The 27,298-nt window shown below is 44.9% G+C and overlaps 1 protein-coding gene across 1 annotated transcript; it reads left to right on the top strand.

Annotated features, from left to right (window-relative positions):
* The first annotated feature begins 2,587 nt into the window (after nucleotides 1-2,587).
* Nucleotides 2,588-27,118, top strand: LOC134968745 (5-hydroxytryptamine receptor 3A-like). The gene is made up of 8 exons (XM_063944239.1): nucleotides 2,588-2,806; nucleotides 12,823-12,867; nucleotides 14,546-14,655; nucleotides 14,880-15,046; nucleotides 23,255-23,412; nucleotides 23,512-23,719; nucleotides 26,399-26,623; nucleotides 26,759-27,118. Exons 1-8 carry the CDS (start codon nucleotides 2,588-2,590, stop codon nucleotides 27,028-27,030), a joined length of 1,404 nt encoding a protein of 467 aa, XP_063800309.1. The 3' UTR covers nucleotides 27,031-27,118.
* Nucleotides 27,119-27,298: the final 180 nt, after the last annotated feature.

The following is a 27,298-nucleotide window of genomic DNA, read 5'->3' as shown; positions in this document are numbered from 1 at the left end:
ACACTCACCACTGTTCTCCTTATTCTCACCTGATTTTCCAGCTGAGTTAAACTTTTGCTTTTCTTAACAATGTAGTTGTCTGTCATTTTTCAGTGACAGCACCACTCCCTCCTCCTTCCATGCACAGTACCACTCCCAGCTAAGGACACATTATATACTGTATACTAAATACTTCACTTGGTTGCTTTGTGTGGTTTTTCTGCATCGCTTGTCAGCCACAGTCTCATGTCTCTACTACCAGCTGTGGGAAACATGTACTATATGCCACAGATACCGTGTCCGGTCTAGTTTAACTTCTGGAACTTTTCACTTGCTCTCTTTAATGATTGAGAGTGAGTATCTCACATGCTGCCGAAATGCTGAGGAATCTTCTGATTATAAGTCTCTTGTGTGGTAAGTTTTACATTGACAATCTTCTTGTGTCCTAACACTGTCAATATGAGTGACCGTGATCCTAAACCATTTTATGAAGATATTTTGAAGACAAACGTAAGATAAGAATTTTGCATTTTTTTTTTTTTTGACGGCTGGAGAAACCCCAGGACAAATTATTATACCTTTAACAGGAATGTTATCTTTGTTGTAGCAGTTGGTTGTTTTATATGGCATGTTTTATATATTCTATTTTGCCCATTCATTTACAAGAGGTGACTTTTGACAGCATTCTAAGTTATTTTAAATAAATTAATTTTATTATTGAAGCGCTATATATATTTTATATGTGTAATAATAAAAATAAATTATAAAAAAAAATAATAATGCTGAACAAATTATTGTTTGAGCTCTTTTGATAATACTTTATTATATGGGGGTCAAGGGCATTATGTGAAATAAACTCATGAAACTATTTGCTGGAAAGGTTGTGACTGCAGGAGCTGCAGCAGAAGTATTGGACAGAATGATTGATTCTCTGCACACACCTCCAGATTTGTCCGACATTGGGGGTTATTCAGAGTTGTTAGCAAACAAAAAAAAAGTTAGAAATTGGGCAAAACCATGTTGCACTGCAGGTGGGACAGATATACCATGTGCAAAGAGAGATTTGGGTGGGGTGTTTTCAATCTGCAATCTAAATTGCAGTGTAAATATAAAGCAGCCAGAATTTATTCTGCACAGAAACAATATCACCTACCCAAATCTAACACACGGTGAGCAGTAGCGGATCTTGCTACGAGCAAGCAGAATTTTTGCCCGGGTCGCCGCCTTCCGAAGGGCGCCGCAGCCGTCTGGAGGGCGTCGCCGCCGTGGCAAGATCCGCTACTGGTGCCGCCTGGTGATGCGGTGCTGTGCGGTGCTCGATGAAGTAATTGCGCACCGCACTGCATTGTGGGAACAGCACATAGACGCTAGAGGTCATAATTGACCTCTAGTCCGAGGAGCGGCGCCGGCGGCCGGAGACGGAGGGCAGCAGCGGTCGGGAAACATGAGCGGAGATTGTAAGCATTGATTTATTTTTCTGTAAGCGGCGCAACTAGGGGGCACAACTCCACAGGGGACACAGTACTGGGGGCAATACTACTGGGGCACAACTCTACAGGGGGCACAGTACTGGGGGCAATACTACTGTGGGCACAGCTACAGGGGGCACAGTACTGGGGAGCACAACTACTGACGGCACAGCTACAGGGGGCATAACTGACCACGCCCCTTCCCCATGAAGCCACGCCCCTATTTTTTCCTGCCCTGGTCTAGATCTGGCCCTGACGGTGAGATAAATCTGTAAGATTTTGACTATATAGTCAAAATCTTAAGGAAAGTTAGTGCATATCTCAAGGTGCTAGGCAGCTTGAGATTCAGATTCGATCCCGATGCGCACTCCCGCAGGGTCAGTATCTCAAGGCTAGATAGACTGTGCAGGCAAGTCAATCTTAACTATCTAGTACAAAGTATAGTCAAAATTGGCACTTAGTCCAAATCATACATAGACAAAATCTGTACTATCTGTGCTATCTGGGCTCTGGGGGAGTTCAAAGGAAATTGCATAGTCAAAATCGGGCATAGCAAGCATCTCACCGAGTGTACACACCTTAACTCTCTCTGCACATGTTACATTTGCCCCACCTGCAGTGCAACATGGTTTTGCCCAATTGCTAACTTTTTTGGTTTGCTAACAACTCTAAATAACCCCCATTGTACCATCCCGTCTTATAAATCTTAAGGAGTGTATTTACTAAGGTGCAGGTTTTTAGAAGTGGAGATGTTGTCCATAGCAACCAATTAGATTTTGAACAGTACAGACAGAAGGTCAGTGCCTGCATGGACCTTCATTTATGGATCTACATGGTCTATTGTGCAGTTCTAACAAGTGGACCATCATATGAGTATGTCCTACTTTGCTATATGTACATTACAGTGCTTTCACTTTAGTCATTAGAAGAATATCAGAAACTAAAACCCAACAGTTTTCATTTTCACAGCAAGAAAATGTGTATTAATTTAGAATGACATCTAGCTAGTCACAACAACCTCTAGCCTCACGTTTAGACAAGTGCCAGATTATAGGCACACCCGTGTCTGGAACCCTACAGAGGCAGTTCCTACCAGAATATATTGCGTATCTAACAATAAGGAGACCTACAAATAGAGTATGGGACCCCCATGCATAAGGATTCAGAGATGCAAATTAACCTGTGTTCCTCCAGCAGCTGGGACTTCTGCTCAGGACACATGTGGATATTACAATGTGACGGACAGTATTGGTGTCCTGGATTACTCTCCTCGCCTTGTGAACGTCCGACCTGTCAGAGACTGGCGGGAGCCAACACTTGTCTCCTTGGATATGATCTTCAGAGGAGTCCTGGAAATGGTAACTGTGTAAATGGTGAACTGTGGCTGTTTATTTCTATAAAGATGGTCACCTCTTTTTCTCTTACGTCCTAGAGGATACTGGGGTCCACATTAGTACCATGGGGTATAGACGGGTCCACTAGGAGCCTTGGGCACTTTAAGAAATCAATAGTGTCACTGGCTCCTCCCTCTATGCCCCTCCTACCAGACTCAGTTTAGAAAATGAAAAAAGGAAAACAGCGCTAGAATCAAATTCCTAAACACATTTAATATATTGGTGTTAAAAGATAACTTTAAAATTCAATTGAACTAACAAATCACACATGAAAATAAAATGTCCATTGACCATGGGGATAGTAAAATTGGCTAGTTTCTGCCACTACTTTGCAACACCTTATGACCGAGTTACTGATAGATTTGCCAGATTCATATATGAGGACTTTAGTATAACAGAGTGTCCATTGTTACCAGCCTTGTGTTCCTAAGTTGGAATCCGTAGCGATGGTGTCTGAATGCAGCTAGACTTCACGCAATAGTAGTTGGTATCCTGGTCCACAGAGGGCTTGGAAATGGAACCGGATTGATGAATTACCGGAAAAGTCCTCTAAGATCTTGTAAGGGCAGCAGTAAATTCCAGCTCTTTCTTGGTGTGGTGATGTATGTAGCAGTAGGTTTCTTCTGACGCGTTTCGCTACTCTAGGTAGCTTTATCAAAGGTGTGTATGAACTGCCCTGATCCCCTTTATATATGGTACATCTAAACATGCTAACATCCTATTGGCTAACACTAAACAAGTTAATCAACTTAACACATATTAGAAACATTTAAATGTTCATCTTAGACAATAAAGGAGGCAAAACGATTGTTTAAAATATGTTTAAACTGGTTGGATAGTGTATTTATACAATAATATTTATAATGAATTTATAATTGGTCCCCGTCACATGACCGGACTATATCTAATGGGAACATATTTCATTCAATTCATTGGTTGGAATAGGACATGTGGCATTATTTTGTAACGCCCACTAATGACATCATAACGGTCACGTGACCTCATTCAGCATATGAAAGCCCGGTTCACCAGTCACGAGTTAGTGCCCGTTCATGTGACCTATTACATATGCGGTCACATGTCCAGAATCAGCAAAGGATCAAGGGACCTCGTGACCCCATTCGGCCTATAAACGGCCGAATTGAAAGGTCACATGGTAGTGTCCGCTCACGTGACCCGTCACGTGTGCGGTCACATGTCCGGAAATCAACTATCAAGATGAAGAATCACATATTAGTGTCCGCTCATGTGACACGTCACGTGCACGGTCACATATTAGTGTCCGCTCATGTGACACGTCACGTGCACGGTCACATGTCCGGAGTTAATAGAAAGCTTTGTGGCCGTGAAAATTAACACATAACTAGAATTATAAAAGTGGTCGCATATTCCTCCACAACCCACTTAAAGGCAGAAACAATATCCTGTAATACATCCAAATATTTAATTGGTCACATGACCGGACCCGAATAAGCATTGATAGGTTATAGGTTAGTGTTCAACCTCAAACTACAGAATCGCCATTTAAGTTATGGGCAATTTTGCCCTTAGTAGAACATACACTCAATATGACTAATAATAAGGGCTGAAAAGGAAACACAAGGGCCCATTTCTAATAATGAAAAGGTGTATAATATATTCACCAGATGCCTCCATTGTTAATAAAACAGATTATATGAAAAAATTCAAATGCTTCACGATAATAATTGTATAGCTTCCAAAACAGATATATTATAAAAAAATATTAAGTACTAACATATGTAAATCAAAACAAATAAATATGAATTTTTATGTTAATTAGCTAATCTATTTTAGAAATGATTATTTCTGTTTATTTGCATAGTACCTTTAAAACATCATTACAGGTGTAAGGAGATAAGTAAAAACCAAATAGAAGCAAGGTGACAGGAGAAAGGGGAGGAAGAAGGGAAAAGGGGGAGGGGAGAGGGGGGGGAGGAAAGGGGAAAGGAAAGGGAAGAGAAAGGAGGAAGGGAAAAATGGATGTCATTAGATGTAATTGAATTCAATTAGAACCCTCAGAGATCACTGACACCGTCCGTCCACGGAACCTAATAGCTACATGGACTATTCCGTGGACTGGATGTATCAACTGAACCCTATAGGACTGAGTTGAGCTCAAGTGCTTCGTTAAGACCCTGTGGATGAAGTGTGTTGAGTTGAAAGGTCCAAAAAACCTCCTGCCTACAAAGTCTCATAAATCGGTCACCTCCCCGATAGGTGGATGGAATATGTTCCAAACCTATTACCCCTAAAGAGCTTGGATTACGATCATGGGACATGGAGAAATGTCTCGATACACTGTGATTTTGTAGTTTCTTTAGTATATTTCTCCGGTGTTCCATCAGGCGAATTTTCAGGGGCCTAGTGGTTCTCCCTATATATTTAAGGTTGCAACCACAAATGAGCACATATATAACCCAACTAGTATCGCAATTAATAAAGGAAGAGATTTTTTGCTCTTTTTCTGAGATGGATTGGGGTAGATTTATTGTCCTATTAACGGCATGTTGGCATGTGGTGCATCGTTTTTTTCCGCATTTAAGAAGCCACACTGCTTCTGTAGCCACCTGTTTTTAATCATCTTACTATCCTGTTTGTCAATTGGTTTGACACAACTAGGAGCAAGCAATGTTTTTAAGTACCTATTTTTCTTGAAAATAAAATTAGGATCTGTTGGAATGAGGTTTTTAAGGATTGAGTCAGATTTCAAAATGTTGTAGTTGTTCTTAATAATTTGTTTAGTTTTCCCAGAACAATTATTATACTTCGATATAAAAGCAAATTCTATCTCCTTACAGTTCGCTGTATTTTTTGTTTTTGATTGCAACATTTGTGTTCTCTCCATAGATGTTACTTGTTCAAATGCAGTTTCTAGTAAATGTTTAGGATATCCTCTAGTTTCAAATGCCATAAGCATATCTCCTGCTTGGCTATTAAATTTATCCACCATGGAACAATTTCTCTTTAAGCGCATTAGTTGGCCTTTGGGTATATTGGTTTTCCATGGTAAGTAATGTGCACTTTTAAAGTGTAGGTAGGCATCACTGCCTACCTCCTTTACATAATTGTATAATTGTATGTTTGTCAGTTTAGAAAATGTGCCCGGAGGAGCAGGTCACGCTTATGAAAGCTCCTGAAGAGTTATCTGCATTTATTTTCTGGTTGTTATTTTCAGGCAGGGTTGGGTGGCACCAGCCTGCCTGCTTCGTGGGACTTAGTGGGGAGAACAGCCCAACTTCCTGAAGAATTAATGGTCCCGTTTCTCCGCTGACAGGACACTGAGCTCCTGAGGGAGTCATTCGCAACCCCCACCACGGCTAGCGTACCCTCCCGCAGCACGCCGCCACCCCTAACAGAGCCAGAAGACAGTAAAGTGGTGAGCAGAACGCCGGGGTCCCGGTTAGCGGGTCGCCGGCGTTAATGGCGGCACAAGGGTCGTAGTGCAGCGCTGACAGGTTGCGGCTCCAGGCTTCAGAGTAACATGCTGTGAGGTGTGTATCTGTGGTAAGGAGCGAGCTGAAGCCATTACAAGTGCCCACACTGCACCACTAGCTTACAGGGATTCTAACCCACTGTTGAGCACACAAAATTACCTCAGCCAGTGTAAAAAACCGGGAAGACCGCGCGCCATTAAGGGGGCAGAGCTTCTCTATGAGCAGATCCTGCAGCTCACCAAACGCCATTTTCTCTCTGCAGCTCACACTAAAAATGCTGGCAGGGAAGCGCAGCTCCTCCACAAAGTGTGTGTGTGTGTGTGTGTGTGTGGGGGGGGGGGGGGGACAGTATTATAAGTACTAATACCCTATCAAGGGGGGGATCATTACACTGTACTCAGGACAGTACACATTCTCAGGCTAGTGGGTCCGACCTAGCATGGTTGGATGCCATAATGGGGATGATTACAAATATTCAAATAAATTATCCCATAATGAGAAAGAGACGCAATATTTAAGAAAGTCTGTGGATGACCTGATGAATAGTGATTCAGCTCCCACATCAGCGCCTCTAACCCCTACCATTGGTCCACAAAAGCGTACTGGCAAAGATCTTGCAGGCTGACACTGATGATGATGCATCAGATGCAGGGGACAGTGAGGTGGATATAGGGGGGGAGATGCAGCTCTGGCTCAGAATGTGCAAGCTCTGATAGAAGCTATTAGAGATGTCTTGAAGATTCCTGATAAGGTGACAGTAAAATCCTCAGCTACTTTTCCTGCGTCAGAAGAGTTTCAGATCCCTAAGGGGTTGCTCATTTCCTTCCCTCTCCCTCAGGAGGATAGGAAGAAATGGGAAAACCCACTGATCGTAGACGCATCTGTATCTAGATTGTCACGTAAAATGATTTTACCTGTCCCAGGCGCAGCCTCCTTAAAGGACACGGCCGACCGCAAGATTGAGACCACTCTCAAATCCCTGTACACAGGTGTGGGGGTGGCCTAGAGACCCACTATTGCTTGTGCATGGATCACTGGGGCCGTTGCACAATGGTCAGGTAACCTAATTGGTGATTTAAATTCTCTACATAGGGGAGAGATCTTTTTACTCCTGCAACATATAGAAGACTCTGCGAATTTTATGGTGGAGGCCTTGAAAGACATAGGCCTGCTCAACGCATGCATCACTGCCATGGCAGTGTCTACACGCAGAGCCTTATGGATATGCCAGTGGACTGCGGACGTGGATTCCAGGAAAGGCGTGGAGAGCCTACTTTTCACAGGTGAGGCCTTGTTTGGAGATGAGCTGGATACGTGGATATCCAAAGCAACTGCGGGTAAGTCTACATATCTTCCTTCCGCAGCACCCCCAGCTAGTCCTACTCTGCTCCAACGTTGCAGTCCTTTCAGACAGCCAAATTTAAGATTACGTCCAGAGATTCCTCTACAGTCTTCAGAGGTGCTGGAGGTAAACTCAGAAAACTGCCGGTTCACAGGAACGGAGCTCAGGTTCTGCTTCCTCAAAGCCTTCAGCATGACGGTATACCACACTGCCTAAAGGAAAGGCAGGTGGGAGCCCGATTTAAAGATTTCAGTCACGTTTGGGCAACATCATGCCTGGCTCCCTGGGTCAAAGATCTTCTTGCCCAGGGTTACAGACTGGAGTTTCCGGAACTCCCACCTCACATATTGTTCTAATCAGGCTTACCAGATTCTCAGGAAGCAAGTATAATCCTACAAGAGGCAATTCAAAAGCTGGTACAGACCCAGGGGGCTACGAAACAGGGGTTACTATTCCAACCTGTTTGTGGTTCCAAAACCGGACGGTTTGGTAAGGCAATGTGGATTCTCTGAGAGCGGTAATCTCAGGTCTGGAGGAGGGGGAATTCATGGTGTCTCTGGATATCAAGGATGCGTACCTGCATATTCCGATCTGGCTGCCTCATCAGGCTTATCTAAGGTTTGCATTACAGGACTGTACCAGTTCTAGGCCCTGCCATTTGGCCTTTCCACGGCATTGAGTGTGTTTACCAAGGTCATGGCAGAAATGATGCTTCTCGTTTGCAAACAGGGAGTGAACAAAATTCCGTATCTGGACAATCTGCTGATAAAGGCATCATCCAGGGAGAGGTCGTTGGAAAGCATTTCCTTTTCAACTCGACTACTCCAGGATCACGGATGGATTCTGAACCTACCAAAATCTTACCTGGAATCAACACAGAGACTTCCATTCCTGGGACTGATACTGGATACGGAAGCACAGAAGGTGTTCCTTCCATGGGAAAAGGCATTGGTAATCCAATCAATGGTCCGGGATGTCCTGAAGCCAGCGTGGATATCTGTGCATTCACCTTCTAGGGAAGATGGTAGCCTCCTATGAAGCACTCCCGGCTGGATCTCTTGGACAAATGGTCGAGATCGCATCTTCACATGCACCAGAGGATTTGTCTGTCGCCAAAGGCCAGAATTTCGCTTTTGTGGTGGCTCCAGACTTCTCAACTGTTCGAGGGCTGCAGGTTCGGGATTCAAAATTGGATTCTGCTAACCACAGACGCAAGCCTCAGAGGTTGGGGAGCAATTACCCAGGGGGAACAGCTCCAAGGAAAATGGTCAAGTCAGGAAGTCATTCTTCCAATCCACATTCTGGAACTAGGGCCATATACAACACCATTCTACAGGCATCGCATCTTCTTCAAGATCAAGCCATTCAAGTGCAGTCGGACAATGTGACGGCGGTAACGTACATAAACCGACAGGGCGGAACAAAGAGCAGAGCAGCCATGTCAGAGGTAACAAGAATTCTTCTCTGGGCAGAAAGACATGCAGTGGCGTTGTCAGCAATCTTCTTTCCGGGAGTAGACAACTGGGAAGCAGACTTCCTCAGCAGACACGACCTCCACCTAGGAGGGTGGGGTCTTCACCCGGAGGTGTTCGGGTACTTAACACGTCGGTGGGGGATTCCACAAATTGACATGATGGCCTCTTGTCTAACAAGAAGCTCAGGTGGTTTTGTTCCATGTCAAGGAACCCTCAAGCTGTGGCAGTGGATGCTCTGGCAACCCCAAGGTTCAAGTAGTTCTCATTGCTCCGGACTGGCCAAGAAGGGCTTAGTATGCGGATCTACTGGACCTGCTCCTGGAGGATCCGTGGTCTCTACCTTTTCGTGAGGATCTCCTGCTGCAAGGGCCGTTCGTCTATCAAGACTTACCATGGCTACATTTGACGGCATGGAAGTTGAGCGTTAAATTCTAGCCTGGAAAGGAATCCCGGATAAGGTTATTTCCGACTTTGATCCAAGCCAGAAAAGGGGTAACGTCCGAATTTGGAAGAAATTTGGATAATACCACGGTATTTGGAAGAAATACCTCTCTTGGTGTAAGAACAGGAAATTTCCTATGGTCGAATTTCAACTGGGACGTTTTCTACTTTTCCTGCAATCAGGTGTCGATGTGGGCCTACGTTTGGGCTCCTTAAAAGTCTAGATTTCGGGCTTATCCATTTTCTTCCAGAAACAATTGGAACCTCTCCTTGAGGTTCAGACGTTCACGAAGGGTGTGCGGCACATCCAACCGCCCTTTCTGCCTTCCACGGCACCTTTGGATCTCAACGTGGTGTTGCAGTTTCTACAATCAGAATGGTTTGAGCCTTTACAGGAGGCTGATGTAAAGTTTCTTACGTGGAAGACCGTTACACTGTTGGCCTTAGCTTCTGCAAGGCGTGTGTTGGAACTGGGGGCATTGTCTCACAAAAGCCCCTATTTGATATTTCATGAAAATAGAGCTGAACTCAGAAAGCGTCAGCAATTTCTTCCTAAGGCGGTGTCTGCTTTTCATATCAACCAACCTGTTGTGGTTCCGGTGCTTATGGACGCCTCTGCTACCTCAAGTCACTGGATGTTGTGAGGGCTTTGAAGATCTATGTGAAGCAGACAGCTCATCACAGAAAATCTGACTCGCTGTTTGTTCTCTATAATCCCAAGAAAATTGGGTGTCCTGCTTCAAAGCAGTCTATTGCTCGCTGGATCAGGCTTACTATCCAGCATGCTTATTCATCGGCAGGATTGGCGGTTCCTAAAGTACAGGCCCACTCTACTAGGTCGGTAAGTTCTTCCTCGGCGGCAGTCTGTGGTGTCTCGGCTTTACAGCTCTGCTGAGCGGCTACTTGGTCAAGTTCGTACATGTTTGCTAAATTAAGTTCGATACTTTGGCCTCTGAGGACCTTCAGTTTGGTCAATCAGTTCTGCAGGAACCTCAGCACTCTCCCACCCGGTTTGGGAGCTTTGGTACTTCCCCATGGTACTAATGTGGACCCCAGTATCCTCTAGGACAAAATAGAAAATAGGATTTTAATTACCTACCGGTAAATCCATTTCTCGTAGTCTGTAAAGGATACTGGGCGCCCGCCCAGTGCTTCGTGTTTCCTGCACTGTTACTTCATTAAGTATTGTTGTTGGTTCAGCTGTTACTGATCCTGTTCAAGTTTGGTTAGCATGAGTTTCCTCTCGTTTGTGTGTGCTGTTTCGAATCTCACCACTGTTCTGTTACAGCCTTCCTCAGGATATGTCCGTCTCCTCGGGCACAGTTTCTAGACTGAGTCTGGTAGGAGGGGCATAGAGGGAGGAGCCAGTCCACACTATTGATTTCTTAAAGAGCCCAAGGCTCCTAGTGGACCCGTCTATACCCCAATGGTACTAATGTGGACCCCTGTATCCTCTATGGACTACGAGAAAAGGATTTACCGGTAGGTAATTAAAATCCTATTATTTGTGGTCCTGATTCCTCTAGGTAATGAGAAATGGATAAGAAGGATATTCTCTGTTTAAAATAAGTAAAAAGGTATACATCTAATTTCTAGGCTCATAACTTAACTCTATGCAGCTATATGTAAGCTACATAAATTCCGCCAGGTTTGGAAGACCTAATCAATTAAACATAGTTCTAACATTTATCTGTGGTTGGTGTAAGACGCTCATACAACCATTCATACACATATATTAATATTATTATAATGTAACTTAAACAAATTTTATATAATCCAATATCCTTCCAAAAAGAAAACAATATGGGGGAGTGCAGAAAACTAATCAAATATTTTGGGTCTGATTCTGATAGGCAGAGAACAGAACAGACACTTTCTCTGACTTCCTCCCCAGGCCAAGTTGTTTGAATGGAATTCATAAATCATAATAAATATATAAAAACTTTGAAAACCATTCCCAAGTAAAATACATAACCACTAACCAGCCGCTGTGCTATGCATGGGTGTGGTATAAAGGATCTACACTGTCTACATAGACAGTCATTAGGGTGACCCCATATGGTCGACATGCATGAGATTGACAGAGCCAAAAGGTCAACGGGGTCAAAAGGTCAAGTAAAAGGCAGATAGTGGGAAAGGTCAACAGGTATGTGATAATGGTCAACACAATTTTTTTTTTTTTTTTGGAGGTGTCATTTTGTATGTTTAACCATATCTAAGCCTAATTAGTGTAAACGTGTATCCTCGTTTGATTTGCCTGCCACACTTCGGGCAAGGTAGCTGGCTCTGCTACCACTGCACTCTCCACAGGTTACTATTCCCAGTTGTAGTCCACGTGGCTAGTAAATCAAGCAAAAGTTGGAAAAAACATGGAAAAACACAAAAAAATTGTGTTATTTGTGTGTCGACCACTGTCATGTCAGCCTTTTGTACTTGTCGACTGTAAGTACTGTTTACCTTTTACCTGTTGACCTTTTGACCCTGTCGACCTAATGCATGTCAACCATATGGGGTGGGCCTATTGGCTGTTGACCTAGACACCGGAACCCACTATGCAGACAGGGCTAGTTTCCATGAAAACACTGTTCAGCTGTCTTAGCAGAAACCATACCAAACATAGGTCCTGATTCAGATATGGATGCAGTCCGTACAGCAGCTGCGTCCTTGGACAGCACAATGTAAGCTTTGGGAGAGGCTACTAACTAAATAGTTGATGATAGGATTAAATTCAAGGGCGTAGCCAAAACTTTGTGGGCCCCATAGCAACATTTTGAAGGGGCCCCCGTCACAGTGCTTCTAGAGAGACACTTCTCACGCAGCAGTTATTAATTTAATGCCCTATAATAGTGCCCTAGTTCATTTTCTGAACCATAGTAGAGCCTTATTTAATGTTATGCCCCATAGTAGTTTCTTTTATGAATCGCAGTAGTGCTTAAATTCACCCTATGTCACATTTCAGAGCTGCCAGTACACATTATGCCGCACAGTACCCCCAATTCAAATTATGATATATAGTTCCCCCGTTCATTATGATATATAGTATCCCCGTTCATATTATGCCACATTACAGTGCCCAGTTCATATTATATAACATTAAAATGCCCTACAGTTCATTTTATACCACATTACAATGAGCAGGTCCAGGGGCATACCTAGATATATAGCCCGCTGGGTTTTATGCATGGCTGATGTTATCTCCATTTTCTTCGACATCACAGCTTTACTTCACGTATTAAAAACAAAAATCTTTACAATTTGTTTTTACAGGATGAAAAGCTGCAAACCATGACATCTTTGATGGACATTGAAATGGTACAGGGCTTGTTAGTTGTTATAGTGGTTTAAGCCTTCAGCGAGTAAAGAGTCTCATATACTGTAAGCAAATGACAGCTGTTGTGTCAGATATTCAGAACACAAAGGTTTTAAACTTGACGTACAGGTTTTTCTGCTCTTCTACTAAGTGGATAATAGTAACAAATCATCCTACATTGCTCAGAGATAAATCACACTTTAATTTCTGTATTACATATAGGGGGTCATTCCGACCTGATCGCACGCTATTTTTTGCAGCGCTGCAATCAGGTCAAAACTCGGCAAAACTGCGCATGCGTATGCACCGCAATGCGCAGGCGCGTCATACAGGTACAAAGCATCGTTGCTGGGCGATGGATTTAACGAAGAATCCATTCGCACAGCCGATTGCAAGATGATTGACAGGGAGAAGGTGTTTATGGGTGTTAACTGACCGTTTTCAGGGAGTGGTTGGAAAAATGCAGGCGTGTCCAAGCGTTTGCATGGCGGGTGTCTGACGTCAATTCCGAGACCGGACAGGCTGAAGTGATCGCAGCGGCTGAGTAAGTTCAGACCTACTTAGAACCTGCACAAAACTTTTTTGTACCGCTCGGCTACACAAGCTTTCGCACACTTGCAATGCGAAAATACACTCCCCCATAGGTGGCGACTATCTGATCGCAGTGCTGCAAAAAATAGCTAGCGAGCGATAAACTCGGAATGACCCCCACAGTACTTACAAAACAACATATTCCACAGTTTGCAAAAAATAAATAAAAAGTTGGTATGGGTCAACATTTTTAAATAGCTTAATAAATTGTATGGCTTACTTATTACGCCATAACTCCTGTGAAAACAGCTACTTGCAGAGTATTATGGTATATTTAAGTAAGCTTGCTATAATGGCAGAAATATCACAGATATCTCCAGAATTTACTAACCTTTCAATCATTACCTCTGCTGTTTAACAAGTTTCGAAAACCGTAGCATTTAGAATGTTGGCCCAGTAGCCAATAAGGTCTTCACTTAGTGTTAGCCATTGTAGCCTATAAGCTACAGTTTCCCCAAAGGGCATTACATTTACACCACTCCTCAGCAGTTTACTGTATACCATACAGGGCCTAATTCATGTTTGTAATTAAAGCAAAAAAGCAAGCATCTGGGCAAAACCATGTTGCTTTGCAGGTGGGGCAGATGTAACATGTGCAGAGATATTTAGATTTGGGTGAGGTATGTTCAACTGAAATCTAAATTACAGAATAAAAATTAAGCTGTCTAACATCTGTGGGCTACATGCAAAAGCAGCCAGTATTTACCCTGCACAGAAACAATATAAACTTATTTCCCCCTCCTTGCATTGCAATATGGCTTGTTCCAGTCACAAAGTTACTGTTTTGTTTTGTTTTTGCTTTACTTACAAACATGAATCAGGCCCACTGTACACATGCATTGGGTGATGGTTGCACATGCGCAGTAAGTTAGCCTGGTTCAATGTCGGACCGGGGAATAAAGGGCCCACCGGGGGGGATGCAGTGGTAGGGGCCTATGTTTAGTGGTGTGTCCAGTCTCCAGAGGGGGTGGGCTGGAGTCTCCAGCTGCCACCAAATATGTACAGTATACTGTATAGTCATTTTTTTTTATTAATGTACAATTATGGGCTTACTTCTAACTTCAATGACTGAGTATGGCTTATTTTTAGGTATGGGAAAATCAGCTCCTGTCCTGGGATCCACAGGATTTCTGTGGTATATACCGAATCCTCATCCCGGAGGGAACAGTTTGGATCCCAGATATCAACGTCTCTGAAACGTAAGTTAGAAAACGTATAGCATACATTTCAAATCAGGAAAAGCTGGATGTATTGGGAATAATTTAAAACAGAAATATTACGGATGATAAAGCCAAATAAAATGTATAATGTTTCTCATGACTAAAACAATGAGTCCCAAACATTATAAAGAATACAACAGCTGTATATTATTTTGTGCCGCTTTTGCAGCTTTTACAATAACTTTATTGTCCCTTTTTAACAGAACAGAGGATGACTCCCTTGATGTGTTCTACATGCAGCTTTATTACAATGGCACTATTCGCAGGACTCGTACTCTGAAACTTGTGACCACATGTCCTCTTGACCTTTACAAGTTCCCGTTTGACACACAGAAATGCAATCTGACATTTGGCCTGAGCATGAATGCAGGTAGCATTATTATTATGTTATTAATATCGTCATATAAGGTGCATATTGTTTAAGAAATATTGCAAACGATAAATATTGATGCCATGCATGCAGCTTTTGGACGACAATCCAAATTGAGCTGCATGCACGGTCGACAGCGAGGGTTGTTAACGACCTGCGGGGCCACGTATCGCTCGTTGGCGGCGGCATACACACTTGCCGAGAAAGTAAATGACATCGCTCAGGAAGCGTGAAAATGAGCGACATTGTTTACTTTCTCGGCAAGTGTGTATGCACCTTTAGAGAGAACAAACTACAACCAATCATGTCATCTGAATGCTCTCAACAACACAGAGTATTTCAGGAAAAGAAAGTGCTAATCTGTCAATTCATGTGATTTTCTTAGTAGGGACAGCAATGTGTATATATAAATCATGATAGACTTATAATATTAAGTTCCAAGTTTGATTGTGGGTACCCTGTGCGTGTGTGTGTGTATAAGTGCATTCATTAGTCAAAATGTGCACCGTGGTAAGCACTGATGTGTCACATCACTGGGCCCATACTTTTACTGCCCAATTCGGAGTTGGATTAAATCCAGAAAAAATAAATAAATACAGTAAGTAATTTGCACATTGGATAGAATCTGCAGAGAAAGTTCATGTCACAATCCGGCATTCGGGACCGACTTAACGGGTGCTGCGATGTCTCTCCAGCTGGCATCAATGCGTGGGCTTGCTGGCTCTGGAGCTACCCATAGGGATGAGCACACCATTCTTTCCCTGCATTAAAGGCATGGGCACTATAGGCAAATGCAGTGGCTCAAATTAGCAATGGTATATAATACGATTACTAGAGCTGCCACCACAACATGCAGTTTAAGGGACAGAGCAGAGCTGCTGCACATGCTCAGTGGTTGCAGCTTCTTCTACTAAGTTTGCTGTGTGTGTGGATCTGAGTCCTCAATCAATGCACTGGACCAGAGAGTAGCTACCAGGAAGAAGAGACGGGAAAACGGTCAGTTACTTCCCAGAAACGCCCACTTCCTGTCAATCACTCACCAATCAGCAGTGCGACTGAAAAGCGTCGCTAGACCTTGTGTGAAACTGCATCGGCTTTTGTGAAAGTACTTCGCGCGTGCGCAGTGCGCACTATACGCATGCGCAGAAGTGTCATTTGTTTGCCTGAACGCCGCGCTGCGAACAACAGCAGCTAGCGATCAACTCGGAATGAGGGCCAATGTGCCATCTCTCAGGACCCATTATGCACATGTGCAGAACAGGTCCTGTGCATGAGCTGTCCAACCCACCATCAGAATTGTACAGAAACAATGCCTGGAATGACTTGACTCTCTGTGCCACTTTAGCAGCAGAAAGGGGGCACCCAAAAAGGGAACAACTATGACTAAAGTTGGCCACACGCTAAGATATTGCCAGGATTATCTGCCAGGATCATGAAATGTGTGTCTGCAAAACAAGTCCCTTAACAAGCTCTAAACATAATAATAATAATAATAATAATAATAATACCTACAGAAGAACTACACTTAAAGCTTAGGACTCTGCAGGTTACTGTGAAAATAACACCAGCAAGTAGTAACCAATTGTTTTGTTGTTGTTTATTGTATTCATTTCCTAACCTGATGTAAAAAAATAAGATTTTACTCACCGGTAAATCTATTTCTCGTAGTCCGTAGTGGATGCTGGGAACTCCGTAAGGACCATGGGGAATAGACGGGCTCCGCAGGAGACTGGGCACTCTAAAAGAAAGATTAGGTACTACCTGGTGTGCACTGGCTCCTCCCTCTATGACCCTCCTCCAGACCTCAGTTAGGATACTGTGCCCGGAAGAGCTGACACAATAAGGAAGGATTTTGAATCCCGGGTAAGACTCATACCAGCCACACCAATCACACCGTATAACTCGTGATACTATACCCAGTTAACAGTATGAAATATAACTGAGCCTCTCAACAGATGGCTCAACAATAACCCTTTAGTTAGGCAATAACTATATACAAGTATTGCAGACAATCCGCACTTGGGATGGGCGCCCAGCATCCACTACGGACTACGAGAAATAGATTTACCGGTGAGTAAAATCTTATTTTCTCTGACGTCCTAGTGGATGCTGGGAACTCCGTAAGGACCATGGGGATTATACCAAAGCTCCCAAACGGGCGGGAGAGTGCGGATGACTCTGCAGCACCGAATGAGAGAACTCAAGGTCCTCCTCAGCCAGGGTATCAAATTTGTAGAATTTAGCAAACGTGTTTGCCCCTGACCAAGTTGCAGCTCGGCAAAGTTGTAAAGCCGAGACCCCTCGGGCAGCCGCCCAAGATGAGCCCACTTTCCTCGTGGAATGGGCTTTTACTGATTTAGGATGCGGCAATCCAGCCGCAGAATGCTCCAGCTGAATTGTGCTACAAATTCAGCGAGCAATAGTCTGCTTAGAAGCAGGAGCACCTAATTTGTTGGGTGCCTACAGGATAAAAAGCAAGTCAGTTTTCCTGACTCCAGCCGTCCTGGAAATATACATTTTTAAGGCCCTGACTACGTCCAGTAACTTGGAATCTTCCAAGGCCCTAGTAGCCGCAGGCACTACAATAGGTTGGTTCAAGTGAAAAGCTGATACCACCTTAGGGAGAAACTGGGGACAAGTCCTCAATTCTGCCCTATCCATATGGAAAATCAGATAAGGGCTTTTACATGACAAAGCCGCCAATTCTGACACACGCCTGGCCGAAGCCAAGGCCAATAACATGACCACTTTCCACGTGAGATATTTCAAATCCACAGTTTTAAGTGGCTCAAACCAATGTGATTTTAAGAAACTCAACACCACGTTGAGATCCCAAGGTGCCACAGGAGGCACAAAAGGGGGCTGAATATGTAGCACTCCCTTTACAAATGTCTGAACTCCAGGCAGTGAAGCCAGTTCTTTCTGGAAGAAAATCGACAGAGCCGAAATCTGGACCTTAATGGAACCCAAGTTTAGGCCCATAGTCACTCCTGACTGTAGGGAGTGCAGAAAATGACCCAGCTGAAATTCCTCTGTTGGGGCCTTCCTGGCCTCACACCACGCAACATATGGTTTGCGGTTACTTCTTTCCTGGCTTTTATCAGCGTAGGAATGACTTCCTCCGGAATGCCCTTTTCCTTTAGGATCCGGAATTCAACCGCCATGCCGTCAAACGCAGCCGCGGTAAGTCTTGGAACAGACAGGGCCCCTGCTGTAGCAGATCCTGTCTGAGCGGTAGAGGCCATGGGTCCTCTGATATCATTTCTTGAAGTTCTGGGTACCAAGCTCTTCTTGGCCCATCCGGAACCACGAGTATCGTTCTTACTCCTCGTTTTCTTATTATTCTCAGTACCTTTGGTATGAGAGGCAGAGGAGGGAATACATAAATCGACTGGTACACCCACGGTGTCACTAGAGCGTCCACAGCTATTGCCTGAGGGTCCCTTGACCTGGCGCAATATCTAGTTTTTTGTTTAGGCGGGACGCCATCATGTCCACCTGCGGCCTTTCCCAACGGTTTACCAACATTTGGAAGACTTCTGGATGAAGTCCCCACTCTCCCGGGTGTACGTCGTGTCTGCTGAGGAAGTCTGCTTCCCAGTTGTCCACTCCCGGAATGAACACTCTGACAGTGCTAAGACATGATTTTCCGCCCATCGGAGAATCCTTGTGGCTTCTGCCATCGCCATCCTGCTTCTTGTGCCGCCCTGTCGGTTTACATGGGCGACTGCCGTGATGTTGTCTGATTGGATCAGTACCGGCTGGTCTTGAAGCAGAGGCCTTGCCAGACTTAGGGCATTGTAAATGGCCCTCAGTTCCAGAATATTTATGTGTAGGGACGACTCCTGACTTGACCAAAGTCCTTGGAGATTTCTTCCCTGTGTGACTGCCCCCCAGCCTCGAAGGCTGGCATCCGTGGTTACCAGGACCCAGTCCTGTATGCCGAATCTGCGGCCCTCTTGAAGATGAGCACTCTGCAGCCACCACAGTAGAGATACCCTGGTCCTTGGAGACAGGGTTATCAGCCGATGCATCTGAAGATGCGATCCCGACCACTTGTCCAAGAGGTCCCACTAAAAAGGTTCTTGCATGGAACCTGCCGAATGGAATTTTGCTCCGTAAGAAGCTACCATTTTTCCCAGGACTCGTGTGCAGTGATGCACCGATACCTGTTTTGGTTTCAGGAGGTCTCTGACTAGAGATGACAGCTCCTTGGCTTTCTCCTGCGGGAGAAACACTTTTTTCTGTTCTGTGTCCAGAACCATCCCCAGGAACAGTAGGCGTGTGGTAGGAACCAGCTGTGACTTTGGAATGTATAGAATCCATCCGTGCTGTTGTAGCACTTCCCGAGATAGTGCTACTCCGACCAACAACTGCCCCTTGGACCTCGCCTTTATAAGGAGATCGTCCAAGTACGGGATAATTAAAACTCCCTTTTTTCGAAGAAGTATCATCATTTCTTCCATTACCTTGGTAAAGACCCTCGGTGCCGTGGACAGTCCAAACGGCAGTGTTTGGAATTGGTAATGGCAATCCTGTACCACAAATCTGAGATACTCCTGGTGAGGATGGTAAATGGGGACATGTAGGTAAGCATCCTTGATGTCCAGGGATACCATGTAATCCCCCTCCTCCAGGCTTGCAATAACCGCCCTGAGCGATTCCATCTTGAACTTGAATTTTTTTATGTATGTGTTCAAGGATTTAAAATTTAAAATGGGTCTCACCGAACCGTCCAGTTTCGGTACCACAAACAGTGTGGAATAGTAACCCCGTCCTTGTTGAAGTAGGGGCACCTTGACTATCACCTGCTGGGAATACAGCTTGTGAATTGCCTCTAGCACAGCCTCCCTGCCTGAGGGAGTTGTCGGCAAAAGGCAGATTTGAGGAAACGGCAGGGGGGAGACGCCTCGAATTCCAGCTTGTACCCCTGAGATACTACTTGAAGGATCCAGGGATCCACCTGTGAGCGAGCCCACTGATCGCTGAAATTTTTGAGGCGGCCCCCCACCGTACCTGGCTACGCCTGTGGAGCCCCCGCGTCATGCGGTGGACTCAGAGGAAGCGGGGGAAGAATTTTGATTCTGGGAACTGGCTGACTGGTGCAGCTTTTTCCCTCTTCCCTCGTCTCTGTGCAGAAAGGAAGCGCCTTTGACCCGCTTGCTTTTCTGAAGCCGAAAGGACTGTACCTGATAATACAGTGCTTTCTTAAGCTGTGAGGAAACCTGAGGTAAAAAATTTTCTTCCCAGCTGTTGCTGTGGATACGAGGTCCCAGAGACCATCCCCAAACAATTCCTCACCCTTATAAGGCTCTATGTGCCTTTTAAAGTCAGCATCACCTGTCCAGTGTCGGGTCTCTAATACCCTCCTGACAGAATGGACATTGCATTAATTCTGGATGCCAGCCGGCAAAATATCCCTCTATGCATCCCTCATATATAAGACGACGTCTTATGTTCGCAAAATAGTATCCCTGTTTGACAGGGTTACAGACCACGCTGCAGCAGCACTATCTGCAGGTCTCAGTCTAGTACCTGAGTGTGTATATACAGACTTCAGGATAGCCTCCTGCTATTTATCAGCAGGTACCTTCAAAGTGGCCGTATCCTAAGACGGCAGTGCCACCTTTTTTGATAAACGTGTGAGCGCCTTATCCACCCTAGGGGATATCTCCCAGCGTAACTTATCCTCTGGCGGGAAAGGGTACGCCATCAGTAACTTTTTAGAAATTACCAGTTTCTTATCGGGGGAACCCACGCTTTTTCACACTTCATTCACTCATTTGATGGGGGAACAAAACACTGCCTGCTTTTTCTCCCCAAACATAAAACCCTTTTTTAGTGGTACTTGGGTTAATGTCAGAAATGTGTAACACATTTTTTATTGCCGGGATCATGTAACGGATGTTCCTAGTGGATTGTGTATATGTCTCAACCTCGTCGACACTGGAGTTAGACTCCGTGTCGACATCTGTGTCTGCCATCTGAGGGAGCGGGCGTTTTTGAGCCCCTGATGGCCTTTGAGACGCCTGGGCAGGCGCGGGCTGAGAAGCCGGCTGTCCCACAGCTGTTACGTCATCCAGCCTTTTATGTAAGGAGTTGACACTGTTGGTTAACACCTTCCACCTATCCATCCACTCTGGTGTCGGCCCCACAGGGGGCGACATCACATTTATCGGCATCTGCTCTGCCATCACATAAGCCTCCTCATTAAATGTGTCGACACAGCCGTACCGACACACCGCACACACACAGGGAATGCTCTGACTGAGGACAGGACCCCACACAGACCTTTGGGGAGACAGAGAGAGAGAGTATGCCAGCACACACCAGAGCGCTATATAATATAGGGATTAACACTATATTGTGAATTTTTCCCAATAGCTGCTTGTATATACAATATTGCGCCTAAATTTAGTGCCCCCCCTCTCTTTTTAACCCTTTGAGCCTGCAAATTACAGGGGAGAGCCTGGGGAGCTGTCTTCCAGCTGCACTGTGAAGAAAAAAAGGCGCCAGTGTGCTGAGGGAGATGGCTCCGCCCCTTTTTCGGCGGACTTTTCTCCCGCTTTTTTAGGGATTCTGGCAGGGGTAATTACCACATATATAGCCTCTGGGGCTATATATTGTGATTATTTTGCCAGCCAAGGTGTTTTTATTGCTGCTCAGGGCGCCCCAGCGCCCTGCACCCTCAGTGACCGGAGTGTGAAGTGTGTATGAGGAGCAATGGCGCACAGCTGCAGTGCTGTGCGCTACCTTGGTGAAGACTGAAGTCTTCTGCTGCCGATTTTCCGGACCATCTTCATGCTTCTGGCTCTGTAAGGGGGACGGCGGCGCGGCTCCGGGAACGAACACCAAGGACGGGTCCTACGGTCGATCCCTCTGGAGCTAATGGTGTCCAGTAGCCTAAGAAGCCCAAGCTAGCTGCAAGCAGGTAGGTTCGCTTCTTCTCCCCTTAGTCCCTCGTTGCAGTGAGCCTGTTGCCAGCAGGTCTCACTGTAAAATAAAAAACCTAACATATACTTTCTTTCTAGGAGCTCAGGAGAGCCCCTAGTGTGCATCCAGCTCGGCCGGGCACAGAAATCTAACTGAGGTCTGGAGGAGGGTCATAGTGGGAGGAGCCAGTGCACACCAGATAGTACCTAATCTTTCTTTTAGAGTGCCCAGTCTCCTGCGGAGCCCGTCTATTCCCCATGGTCCTTACGGAGTTCCCAGCATCCACTAGGACGTCAGAGAAACAAGATTTATAATCTGATTTCCTTTGTATTGGGTGTTATAAATGCCAACTATAATGTTTCACTGAAATGAAATACTGTAAAGTGTTTTGCATCCCATGTAAGTAACACAATACATTAAAGGTTGGGTTCTAAATGCCAGTGCTCGGGATGCCAAGGATTAGAATAGCGACCGCGGCATCCCAATGTTCAAAATCCTGACAGGGTTCCCCCAATGTGCCCCTAGCCCTAACCCTCACTTTCTGCAGCCCAACCCAAACTCTCTCCCCCCCCCCCCCCCCTCCCGCAGCCTTACCCTCCCCGGTGGTGCTTAAACCTAACTCCCCTCCCATAGCCTAACCCTCCCATACCGCAGCCTAAACCTAACTCTCCTGCCCATGTAGCCTAACCCTCCCCGGTGGTGCCTAAGCCTAACCCCCCATCCCCACAGCCTAAACCTAACACCCCAGCCTAACCCTAACCCCCCACAGCCTAAACCTAACGCCACAGACTACCCCTAACCCTCCCTCCACAGCCTAAACCTAACTCCCCAGCCTAAGGCTAACCCCCCATCCCCACAGCCTAAACTGAACACCCCAGCCTAACCCTCCCCCTGCAGCCTTAACCTAACCCCCCAGCCTAACCCTAACCCCCATCCCCACAGCTTAAACCAAACCCCCAGCCTAACCCTAACCCCCCCATCCCCACAGCCTAAACCTAATCCCCCAGCCTAACCCTACCCCCCCCCCCCCTGCAGCCTAAACCTAACCCCCCAGCCTAACCCTAGCCCTCCCCCTGCAACCTAAACCTAACCCTCCCCCCGCAGCCTAAACCTAACCTCTCCCCCCCCCTACGCGGCTACCCTACCGCTGGGATCTTGACTGGATCCCTATATTAGATAGGGTTATCTCCCATTGGGATAAAGATCCTGTCGGCATGATGCAATATTAATATAAAATGTTTATATTAACATGAAGAATACCCCCTCTTCTACTAGTTTCCGATGTGGTTCTGACTCCTGCCTCCAGCGCTGAGAACGTAGCGCACTTATCAATAGAAGCATTTACAAAATCAGAATGGAGTCTCAAAGACGTCAACATTATCAGTTTTAATGTCTCTAAGAATGGGGATGAGTGGAGCAGAGTCCTCTATCAGGTAATTCCAGACCAACATATTTTCTCTCCGTATTTATCACTCCAGTAAGGAGAGTTTTCATTTTTGGAATTTACTGAACGGTGACATTTCTATTTACAGGTGATTGTAAGGAGAGCTCCCATTCTGTATGTCATTAACCTCATTATTCCTGCGTGCCTGCTAGTGCTGGTGGATGTATCCAGCATGTTTATCCCAATGGAGGGTGGGGAGCGTCTGGGATTTAAGATAACCGTTGTGCTCGGATTCTCTGTGCTTTTGTTGATTCTAAATGATTTCCTGCCCAACACCAATAACCCACCTATACTAGGTAGGCACGTCAGCCTTCATAATATTGCAAAATGTAACTATAGCTGGAATCAAAGTGAGAATATTACAATTTTATTTATGTAATTGATGCATTTAAATTTAGACATTGTGTAACAAATGTTATACCTGCTTCCGTAAAATGTAAGTATAATAGCTCCAAGTTCCAAGGTGACTTACAGTATGATGCAAATGATATCACCCAGACATTTTAAAGGCATGACATTGCTCGTCAGCAGAGCTAATGTTGGGTATAGGATTTTTATCTGTAACTCCGGTGTCCAAAAAGTTCTGGAAACCATAAATGAGAAAGATAAATAAAAGCCGCTGTTTGCTGCATGGGTGTACAGTGGTAAGCATTGCTGCTGGGACCCTGGATTTCTGTTCCAACCATGCCATATATATGTGGAGTTTGTATGTTCTCCATAGTCATGTGGGTTTCTTCCTGGTGCTTCTGGAGCCCTGGTTTTCTATGTCAACCATGCATAGGCGTTTCTATAGTGGGTGCAATGTGTGCGCTGCACACGGGCCCCTGGGTCCAGAGGGACCCACACCACACACACTGCACCCATATATTATGCTTACCCCTCTGGAGTCCCGTGACGGCGGCCCTGCTGTGCGGGCACAAATCACTTGGAAAATGGCCGCCGCGGCCATTTCCGAGTGATTTGCACATGTGCAATGGAGGTGTTCCCCAGGAACAAGGTACGGGCACCATGTTACCGGAGACCTGCGAATGCGCAGTAGACTCTGGCATTATGCCAGAGTCTACTGCTGCCGGAGAGGGGGCCCGTGATGGAGGCTGCACGCGGGTCCCCTCCTCTCTTAAAATGTCCCTGCAACCATGCCATAAATGTGTGGAGTTTGTATGTGCTCTCTATTCATGTGGGTTTCTTCCAGGTGCTCTTGTGTTCTCCCACAGTCCAAAAAATATACTGGTAGGATTATTGGGCAAAACTGTATTTTTTTCAATTATTCAGACTGTAAACTCCACTGGGGCAGCAACTCACGTGGGTTGAATATTTGGGCATTTTCAGAGCATATCATTTGCGTTTTCTTACTGCACATGTCCCAGAACCAAAAGTAATCCAGAACGGAAGATGCAGAGTCATACACATGCGGATATCCCCTTGCAAATGAAGGGGCATAACCTGGTATTCTGATATAGGCAAAGTTAAGCGAGGGCGTGTAAAAGGAATTGCGGACTATGCAGAACTGGTTGGAGGCTGTTTTCAGATGTATCTTCTGCTCCTAGTACAGGGTTGGTGCAGGGTGCTCTGAATGGGATGGGTATTAAACAAGGCGTGTGGATAGGAGCAGTCTCCTTGCAATTATGTGTACAACTCTGTACCCTTAGTTGCATGCATGCAAAGCGGGAGCCATTACTGATGAATTGAGTTTAACTCTGCAGCAGAGAGAATGTATAGTAACTCTATGTAAGTAGCTGCGTCTGTATGTTAGTGCTTCATAGATAAAGGTTAATAAATAAATCCATATTGTGCTCCTAGAAATAATCAATATGTGACTCCTGCTCACACACAAGTCACAATGCGTGCAGATCATCTCACATGCTGCACATGTGCTCAGGGACACATCAAGAGAATAGGAGGCCCCCTCCTCTCTAGCTGGCAATGCTGTAGACACTGGGCACTAGGGTCACTAGGGAACCCTAGCACTGTCACAGAGTCTAGTGTGCATTCGCAGGTCTCCGGAAAAATAGCACGGTGGCCATTTTCCCAGTGATTTTCTTACTGCACATCCGCGAAACTCAGAGAAAATGGCAACCACGCCATTTTCCTGGTGATTTCTGCAGCGTTACTGCTGCCAATGCAGGACTGCGGAGCGTAAGTATTGAAAAAAATGGGTGTAGGGTGTTCAGTGTCGGCCCCCCCAGACGCTGTGCATCACACACACTGCTCCCATTGCCAGGGCATGCGCTAAGGTAGGAATAGGCTTCTGTACATATGCCAGATCAGGTGTATGCTCCCAGAAGGAGATCACTAGTGCACACAGACTGATCTGTATTGTCGACAAAGCATGGACATCTCTAGGCTGTGACCATGAAAGCGTAGGGAACTCTTCTGTCTTGTGGGAGTTGAAATGATTTATATACAATATTTATATATGTATCAGTGAAGTCAATGGCTGGGGAGGCACTGGTTAAATAACACTACCCCCTCCTTCTCAGGACCCTAAACAGTTCATGTATTCCATGAGGCTGTATATTGACAAGCAAACATAATTTGCAACTTTAAGAGAGATTTTGAAAAGGACATAAGGATATGTAGAAGGATAACTAATAGAAATTACTAGTACATGCATGCTTAGAAGTTGCTGAGCTTGCTATTTAAAGACAAATAAATAAACCATTTTGTGGTATTGCTGCTTTAATTTAACTTAACAATCAGTATGGAGCAACTAAGACTGGGTGGCCATGGGAGGGAAACACAATATATTTCACCTCAATAACATTTTTTTTAAAACACCAAATTAGGATTCTGACAGTGGTTTTTTACTTCATGACAATTTCTAACGATATCAAATTAGCAAGAGATAAAGTAGAAATATTCCATTTCCATTATAAAGCATTTATTCTGTGTGCTTCAAAGACAAAGCATTGCCAATAAGAGTTATGTGCTCCAAATATCTCTCTGCTATTTGATGATGTCTTGTCTCCGTCCAGGTGTCTTCTGCATGGTTTGTCTGCTGATAATGATTGTTAGCATCATGGACTCCATCTTTATATCCTACATGCTGTACCTGTCTGCTGTGCGGCCGGATGTGCCCAAATGGTTAAAGCTTTGGGTTCTGAAGCGGTTGGCATTTGTCCTTAAAATTTCCACAAATGTTGACTTTTCTAAACCCATGGATAGAGGTGTTGTTAACAATAAAGGTATAACTAAGCTTTGTAAAATATGTATGTGTTTGGCATGAGGGTGACTGGACCTATAATCTTAATTTTTTTTAAATGGTCTTTACTGCCCAAAAATTCCCAAATAATGGATTCAATGTGATTTTTTTATTTCTTTTTTGGCTTTAGCAGTGACTGAACTCCCAGGAATTCCTGAACCAGAGGCAGAAACAAGTAGGCCGCTGCCTAGAGATTCTAAGGACCATCCGGAAATTAAACTACTGAAAAGACTGCTATTGGAGCTACTTCTGGTCCGCCGACATCTCATTCTCTCTAAAAAAGAGGAGGAGGCAAAGTCCGAATGGCACTTGGTGGCTTTTGTCTTGGACCGTTTTATCCTTGTCCTTTATCTAATCATTGTGAGCATTGTTGTGGTTGTAATGGTACTGGTGTGGGCAATATGAGACTCTCAGAAATAAAGATAGCACCTTGGAATTGTTGTGTGAGCTGGAGGATAGCACAATCCCACCGTCACCAGGAGACAAAGTTGCCTTTTGCTGCATCGGAAGCACAAGAAGATAATGATCAATTATTTATGAAAAAATAAGTTATTGTGAAATATGTAAAGAATAACCAAGTCAGATACAATAAGGTAAAGAATACATGCCTACTCTTTGCTGTCTGGAGCCGCTCAAGGAACACTAGTGTATCTTAGTGTATGGGGAGGTAGAA

Source organism: Pseudophryne corroboree, chromosome 11, assembly GCF_028390025.1.
Source record: "Pseudophryne corroboree isolate aPseCor3 chromosome 11, aPseCor3.hap2, whole genome shotgun sequence".
Lineage (NCBI taxonomy): Eukaryota > Metazoa > Chordata > Amphibia > Anura > Myobatrachidae > Pseudophryne > Pseudophryne corroboree.
This window is presented reverse-complemented; position numbering and strand designations above follow the sequence as displayed.

Coding starts and splice junctions, on each gene's coding strand:
- LOC134968745 (XM_063944239.1), top strand. CDS start 2,588: ATGGGACCCCCATGCATAAGGATTCAGAGATGCAAATTAACCTGTGTT. Junction 2,807..12,822: donor TCAGAGGAGTCCTGGAAATG/GTAACTGTGTAA, acceptor TTGTTTTTACAG/GATGAAAAGCTGCAAACCAT. Junction 23,720..26,398: donor CAATAACCCACCTATACTAG/GTAGGCACGTCA, acceptor GTCTCCGTCCAG/GTGTCTTCTGCATGGTTTGT.